Source organism: Silurus meridionalis, chromosome 25, assembly GCF_014805685.1.
Source record: "Silurus meridionalis isolate SWU-2019-XX chromosome 25, ASM1480568v1, whole genome shotgun sequence".
NCBI classification, from domain to species: domain Eukaryota; kingdom Metazoa; phylum Chordata; class Actinopteri; order Siluriformes; family Siluridae; genus Silurus; species Silurus meridionalis.
The window spans coordinates 8,154,007-8,162,500 of record NC_060908.1 but is presented as its reverse complement, the minus strand read 5'-3'; the positions used below and the strand labels follow the sequence as shown (position 1 = coordinate 8,162,500).

The following is an 8,494-nucleotide window of genomic DNA, read 5'->3' as shown; positions in this document are numbered from 1 at the left end:
TAAGCTGATATTTCAGTCAATTTACAGCACCCAAATTTCTAACTTGAACATAATTCTAATTTTAACGAGAACGTGTTTTCTATATAACATTTCAAAAATTACATTTACACCTCAAATAAATCAAATTAAATAAAGGCAATTCTTCCATGAAAGACAGCAGGCGTTTGGGATTTGGAGACCACAGAGTTTATCACAGGTATTGTTTTGCATTCATGGTGCAATTGTTTTATTCATTGCTGACATAAATCTGTCAAACTCAGCATCACCTAAAGGTCTAAACCCAGCATGTACAGTGGAAAGTCACAAAAAGCCACATACAGTAAAAAAAAAACTTTTCAGGAGCCTTAAGGCAACACAATAAACTGTAGTTCTAAATAATGGTGATTTAACTTAAGGTGATGCCTTTCAATTTTTTTCATAAAAGAAATAAACAAAAAATTATTTTTTTAAAAACAAACAAACAAATAAATAAATATGAAATAAAGTGTTGCAGTCTTCCTTACACTGGTGTTTATTCATAACAGTTAGTAATATGCAAAACATTTGCATATTATTATTGAATCATTTATTTTTCTAAATTTTGTACCCTTAGATTTAACCAAACATACTTAGTAAATTGGGCTAATTTGTTTTGGGCATTTTTCTGTTTTTGAGGAGTTGCATGTCTCATGTTGTTAGTCATGAACAAGCCGGGGGTAAATCCCCCTCAACAGCCCCCCCACCACCCCATCGCTCTCAAACACAGGGCTGGAGAAAGTGTTGCAGATTATTTCATCATCATCATCATCACTACTACTAACATGGGGAGTAAGAGGGTGAAAAGGCTACACACGTGAGCGACGTGTGTGTGTGTGTGTGTGAGTGTATGAAAAACATTAAAAGTGAGAAAGACATACCAGTGCTATGAGAAGACTGGCCAAAAATGAAGTGCACTTTTGTCCATAGTGTAAGAAACCCTTTATGCTGGCAACATGGAGGACAGAACCCTATTACTAAAACATACCGACATAATAGGCGAAGGTCCTTTTCAGGCGGTCAAACACGAACCAGCGCTTCTTCCATGATTTTATTTTGCCACCCATCTTCACCAGGTGGCCTTTGCACATTTTCTCAGAGACGATGACGTAGGCACAGGTGTCTATGCAGTGGCCTGCCGACTCCACATGGGAGCGCAGGTCAAACTCCTCCTTTCTGATTGGCAGGTAGCGAGTCATTGGTCGAGCCTAATCAGAGAAGAATTTAGATACAAATATAGAGTAAATATATGAGAAATTTTATGTTATTATTGCAAATTTGTGGTACACTGTATTTAATTTGTATTGAAGAACCATAACATATATAGTACAAGGTTTTCTGTTACATTCACAGTATTATTGGAGGTATGCTGAAGTCTACTATTTAATACATTAAATTTTTTTTGTTATACCATTTAGAGATAATTAAAAAGCTAATTTAGATAAGATAATATAAGATATACCTTTATTTGTCCCAAGTAATTTGAACATGTGATTTGAACTTGTGATATGCAGAATAAAATATAAAAAAAAGAACCAACACACACATTTATTATACATGAAATTTATACATAATTTATACTTTATTCTGTACGTAATTTTGTACGCTGTGTACAATCGTGAAATAAGCTTAAGGATTAGTTAGATTTTTTGCTGCATTTGGCTAAACTCGCTTTTCTCCAAACAGTGTCTTTCTTTCTGCTCTTTCTAGCCTGTAAACCTGCATCATCTAGCGTATGTGTATGTGAATAAGTGTGTGTGAGATGCACGTGATACGAAACAAAAGCTGCAAGACACAAATTATATATTATATATATAATTATATAATATAATTATAATAAGAAATATATATATAATTATATATATATATATATATATATATATATATATATATATATATATATATATATATATTATTATCATATAATATATATAATCAATTATATATTATATATTTATTTTAACGGCACTAATTTTAATAATGCATGATTAATGCAGCGAAAAGTGGCAAAATTAATACCCACAACACGCATTTATTCATGATGTCCTTTCTTTACTCAGATATAAAAAAAAAATCCTAAACCCCACTAAAAAAAATTTTTTTTTAATCACTAAATTTGTTTTACTGATGCACCGAGTCTCAAATGAAGCACCAAAAAACCGCCATGGTTTGTGTGGTAACATAGCAAAAGTTATAGTGTCGTGATGATTTATGAAATTTAAAACACCGTAATTAATTTAAAATATTTTACAAGAATGTTTTCATGCTCTATGTTGAGTTTGGTTTTACTAATAATAAACATACATTTGCATAAAGAATCCATCTTTATCCATGTCCATGTTGATTAGAGTATTAAAAACTTGAAAACTAGTCATTCAAGCTACATTTTGAACAGATACAAATGTGCAATGAAGTTGCAATTAATCACAAGAATCATGACAATCATGTGATTATTCGTATTAAACATGTATATATTTATATATATTAATTCTAAATCTATGATTGTCAGTTAACATGTAAATTAAAAGACTATATAACATTTAGCTCTTTACATTGTAAAAAGTTATTTTAGACATGTTTTAGCATGTTTTAAAACATCTTAAATGTGTTCATAACTTAACTGAATAGTGTTTCTAAAGTATTCAAACTTTGTTTGAATGACAGTAAATGACAAAACTTTACAAATGTACCATAAGCCATTTGGTTCATTTGTAATGTATACACAGCCTAATGTGTTGTCATTTTATCTTCAATTCATAGCTTTAGACATGTTCCTTGACTTTATCCTTCTGCTTTTTTAATCATTTAATCCAGTTTTCTTCTCACTATCTCTCTGTCCTCACATGTGCCTAAAGAATTCCCACTGCAATCTGACTCTTACCTTCATGCTTCCTCCTTGTACTCACAGAATTACCCCATAATGACTTTTTTCACCCATGTTTGGTTTGAACGCTCACCTCAGAGCCAGAGGCACTCCATTTCAACTGAGAACAGTATTTTCTGTTAAGCCCCATGGCTCTTCAAAATCTCTAAATCGGCATTTGCCTGATGTGGCCACTGCAGTGACGGCTCTGCGATCAATGTAAAAAACCAGCCTCTTTAAGCACTTTCTTAACCTCAAGATACTAAAAGTACATGTTATGTCTGAAAGGATTCATTGGCAGACTGCAGTCTAAGAGTTCCATTGATCTGCAAGCAGCTGGTATTCTCTAATGTTTGCCTTCTTCATAGACCTGTACTGACCTGAGAGCTTTGCTTTTCTCTCATCTTGACCTCCTCCTCTACTAATCTCTGCCGATGTGCAGTCTCTTCCTGCAGCCTCCTCTCCACCTCCTCTCGTCTCTTCCTCTCCTCCTCCAGCATCTGCCTTCGTGCCTGCACCTCCCTCTCCTGAGAGAGAGAGACAGACACCAACAGGGAGTCAGAGAAACAGAAAGAAAAGGGCTTGAACTAATAGTGAAAAGATGAAACAGACTGAAGGAAAAAATACATTTGCAAAGGCCCACAGTGAGAGCTTACAAGGGACGTATGAAAAAATAATTTCACAGGAGAATGTCAATATGTGTGTTACTCTAGGTGAACTTGTTAAGAGCCCGTCTTTCATGTCAATGTCTCTTTGTAGGTGCGAAAAGTATCTGCACTGCTGCAGAAGCAAAGGGAGTTGACACTCCATTTTGAAATTCATAAGAGAGATTACATTTCACAGAAAATTAAAGTTTAATAGGACTCACACGACTCTCCACTAGTCTGGCTTTTTCCTGTTGAGCCTCCTTCAGCATCTTCTCTATTTCCTCCAGCCTCAGCCCAGCCAGGCCGCTACCACTGAGACACAAACACATCCATTCATTCTGTTACTAAGAGAGCAACTGGAGGTTGCCGTATTGGACATAAGTGCCGCCCGCACACCATACAGTTTATTTTTTCTAGCTCAGAGTCTTCAGGAAAAGATCCTCGACAGTCAGAAGTGCTCGTTTGAATCAATTTCTTCTTGCTGCAACTCATTCTTCCAGGAACAGACCGCTGACCCACGTACAAGCCCTTAGGTAAGCGTTTTCCATTTTAAGAGAAAAAAATTCTGACTGTAGGTTGAGACCCAGGAGCTCTAATTCTGACATATTAAAACATCAAAGGGCATAAAAACATAGACCAGAAATCGAGTAAAATCCTTCCCAAGGTCCATCTCTTCTAGAATTGAAAAATAGGACACAATCATGTGAATATCCTTTCTCGGCTAACAAAATACCCAAACCCCCACCCCTTTCTAAGGGGAATACATAATATGGCAGGCTCCCCTTGTTCTGCCTCGGGACACGACCCAACTATGAACAGGTGAGCAATTTCTTGCCTCTTGTATGGTTGGTGGTTGTCATGGCAACAGGCTGGGTAACTTTATACAAGGAGAGGAATGCAAAGAAAAACACTTTTAAGGGGAAATTGGGCAGGATGACCCGTTGTCAGGGGAACAGAGGCAGACAAGGGTTCCCATGGAGACTGTCTCTCAGGGGCATTGACAAGGACAGTCATTTAGGGCCATGAACTGACCTGACCTGCATCAGGTCATCAGGTCCCATCAACTTTAATTGATGTTTAGTTCTTATCGGTTGTAATTAAGTGCAACACTGGTTGTTATTATTAAACATTGTTAGAAAAGAGTCAAGAAAAAAATCTTCAGTGAAACTAAAATAGGATATAATTAAAAATATATATTATTTATATAAGAAAAACAGAACATTTGTATTTATTATGTGAATGCGTTTTATAAAAAAAAGTTTATCTTCAAACATTATAAAAATAAACTACCAGTGGAAGACACAGCAATGTATCAATATCTAAGCCTTTTGTAGTACTTTTATATATGTAAGCATATATACCATATATGCAGTAGGAGTGTAACTGTACATGTATTGGTAGCGGATTTTTCGGTACAGAGCTTTCGCAATCTTTTTTACGTGCAGAACTTTAAAATCTGAGTTCCCTCAGGAACGTATTAAGTGGCGGACCGCACATTTGTTTAGTCTCTGCTATGCACTTTGACTGCATTTTTTAATTATTAAACTTGAAAACATAAACAAGTAAGCCAGGGGTTTAAAAAAAGAATCTAGAGTGAGGCTACTCATTCTGTCCCGAAAAAAAGATCTAATTAATTAATTAATTTAATTAATAATTTAAGTAATTTAAGTAAATAAATAAATATATAAATAAATAAAGACTTATAAGCATTCTAATTTATACTAAGTTAAAAAATACATTCATAATTTAGGAATAGGTATAAAATTCTATCTAACAATTTAGACATCCTGTAAGCATTGTTCAACAGCGAGGAAGTGGAAGCTTTATCACACCAACCGAGCACAACTCGCATAAACAATGCTGCCCCTTAAAACTTAGCATTAAAACATGACAGGGATTCATTTAGGAAGTCAAAGTGAGGCCAACAGTCATTAAGATTTAGTGTACAGTAGCTGAGAGTGATGCAAACATTTAAACATGATATGTGTGGTGCAAAGCTAAAGTAGACAAAGCTGTTTCTATAACAGAGGTTCAACAAAGTACTGTTGTGAAAGGCTTGGACACTTATGCAAGCAGCATTTTTCAATTAATATAGATTTTTAAGGATCTGACAAATAATGATTATACAAACGTACTTTACAAGCATATCTGTTTGCTAAAAAACTAATTTGGTGACTTTTAAATGTTTGTTGTACCTCAACCACCCACATTTTTTTTTTTCGACTGATGGTACTTTTCGTATTTTTAGAAATATAGCTTGTGAATGTTAAAATGTAAAAGTATTTTCCTATAAATTCATATCCCTAGCCTCCCCTACACAGTTCAGGTGGTTTGGCCTGAGCCAATGTTTTAATTTTACATTTCCCAATGTTACCTTTCTGGTGAACAGGTGGAGTTGTTTCCAGTGGATACACTGGTCTCCACGCTGTCAGAGCTCTCCAGACTGAGCGTGTCGTATGCTGGGCCACCTGAAGGGGGTGCTTGATGGTGCAGAATGGAATGGTGCACCTCTTGGACCGGGGTAGCAGGGAATGGGCCATTTAACTGGGATTGAGAGCCCTGTGGCACCCCCCAGTGGCATTGTTGGTCCAGTTCGTGCCTTGGTTTCAGTTCAGTGGTGAGAAATCTGGAGTCATCACATGTTTGGAACCCTAGGCAGAGGCATAAAGAGACAATTCTGAAAAATGGCAAGAGAATGACAATAGGCAACCTGGGCGATTGACTTTTTATTCAGCGTTTTTATAAAATCTTTTTAATAACAATGCTATACAACACAGCCCCTAGAGATGAGTCATCCAACTAAAAATTGTAAAGGACCAGTTATATACAATTTCTTGCTTACATAAGTCAAGATAATCAATTAACAAGACAAAACAGTTAACTTTTATTACTTAACCATTATGGTCCTTAAGTATCCGATGTCTATAAAATACTGTATGTTAGTCATGTCTTTTCTCTAAACAAGCCATATTTTCAGTTTACAAATGAAGCCATTGAGAGTAAAATCTGCAGGTTGTTGTTTTATACTCTAGAGTATGGAGCATTTCTGCACATGGTTAAAATGCAAAAGCTGTTGCCCCAAACCAGAAGAGAAAACCTTTTAAGCATCAGAGGTTTTGGCCAAATTCAATCATTTTTAACTCTCAAAAACCCCTCCTCTACAAACTTCACATTTCAGAAGAACAAGTGGATTTGTTAGAAAACTGCTCCAGTATTTATAGTTAATGATATAGATGAGAATGTTCATGCCACAGGAATGCTAGTTTACCTTTGTCTTCAAGAGCAAGTTTCTTGAAATCTGTTTCCAGATGAGGGGTTGAGAGGTCAGGGAGGCTCTGAAAGTATGACAATAATGTGGTTACATAACAGTTATGAAACTATGTAATTCTAAATCCAAAGCAAAATGGAGCTTATCATCAGAGCAATCTTCTGATTATACACATTTGAATACATAAACAAAAAACATCAGATAAGAGGATAAAGTACAGCATAAAACTAAAATATTTTAGCTTTGTATATATATATATATATATATATATATATATATATAAAATATTTTAGCTTTGTATAATATATGCTTAATGAATTGTTGGTCATCTTTCACTTTTTCCTTTTTTTTTTTTAATTGCAATAAACCTTTTTCTCAAAAATCTTTTACACATAAGACAAAAATACTTTTTACAAATCAATTATAATAAAACATACATCGATACAAGAGATTAAATTACAATCCACATATTATTATTTTAATTTCTGCAGAAAAGATGAGATTTTGCTTGTTCAGAAAGTACAATGGTTTCTACATAAGTGGAACTTCCAACTCAAAACTATTAAAAAAAACATGTAATATATATAAGAATCAATGCCCCTTTTTATATAGCTCCCTAAGTGTAACTATAAAACCTTTACAGTTTGATGGTAAATGCTTTACTATCAATAAGTGCTTGAAGAAACCCATAAATCATGCTTAAAATGATGTCCTGAAATTCTGAGCTTTAACTTCATAGTCATCATAAAAAATCCAGACTGCTGTAGTTCCCTATCTGTGCTACTGTCCAATGATTTACATACCTTCACATTACTGAAGGTATGTCTTTGCGTGTGTGTTACCTTGGTTGGAGTGTTTCTGCCTGTAACTCCAGGTTGTGTAGATGTACTATTTGCTTTATCCTGTGTACACCTGTACATCTGAGAACACAGAGAAAAGAATGCCACTGTGCAACCTAATAAAGAATGAATAATTCAACCGATTACTTAATTGGACTGAACAATATTGCTGCAGACACCTACATGAAGTGAGAAGAGTAAACCAAATGAGGTCAACCCAAATGAAATTTTTTGTCATGTAATTTTCACAGCTGAAATAGGAGCACACATTCAGCAGGTACTGAATTAAAGTTAAATAAATAGCATGGAAGGGTCGTTGAAGTAACATTTTATAGTAGCATTGATGCTTCTTCTTTACACTTTTATGTTCATTAAACATTTCGTTGATACCTTGCTCCAATTGGCAATTAAAAACGTTTAAATCAATTAAAAAATCATTTGGTTTGACAAGTATTTTGCATGTACACACAGTCAATCAGACATCTACAGCCATGTACCAGCACACAGACACAGCATAAACAACACTGACTAAAGTTAGTGGATAACCTGGGTACAACGACACAGCGTGTAAGTACAGGAACACACAAGGAAGACACGTGGACTTTAGGCAGGACAACGGAGTTTACCTGCATGGGTCTGCGTGTAGAGAAAGACTTAGCTGGAAGAGGGGGAGGACAAGCATGGCTAGTATCCCCAATTGCCATTATGTCCTGGTACCAGCGCTCTAAATCCAGCCTGGAAACCAAAGGCCTGTTCCTCTCAGCCTAGGTATTACAAGCAGTGCAAGAATGAGAAAAAAAGGTGCAGCGATAATAGAAGAAGAGGCAGGGAGTGATGAAAGAAGAATGACAGAATATATGCA

At 35.2% G+C, this 8,494-nt stretch overlaps 1 protein-coding gene across 9 annotated transcripts in view; it reads right to left on the bottom strand.

Moving 5' to 3' along the window:
- The window catches only part of phldb1a (pleckstrin homology-like domain, family B, member 1a), a 49,784-nt gene that overhangs the window by 1,336 nt on the left and 39,954 nt on the right, over positions 1 to 8,494 (bottom strand). For 8 of the 9 annotated variants that reach the window (XM_046839058.1, XM_046839059.1, XM_046839062.1 and 5 more), the window contains 7 exons: positions 8,259 to 8,396; positions 7,636 to 7,713; positions 6,794 to 6,860; positions 5,900 to 6,176; positions 3,747 to 3,837; positions 3,259 to 3,405; positions 1,004 to 1,223 (listed from right to left, as the gene is read on the bottom strand). In XM_046839058.1, coding sequence (XP_046695014.1) covers positions 1,004 to 1,223; positions 3,259 to 3,405; positions 3,747 to 3,837; positions 5,900 to 6,176; positions 6,794 to 6,860; positions 7,636 to 7,713; positions 8,259 to 8,396 — 1,018 coding nt within the window. The remainder of the gene's footprint in view (positions 1 to 1,003; positions 1,224 to 3,258; positions 3,406 to 3,746; positions 3,838 to 5,899; positions 6,177 to 6,793; positions 6,861 to 7,635; positions 7,714 to 8,258; positions 8,397 to 8,494) is intronic. The other variant, XM_046839066.1, reaches the window with a different exon arrangement.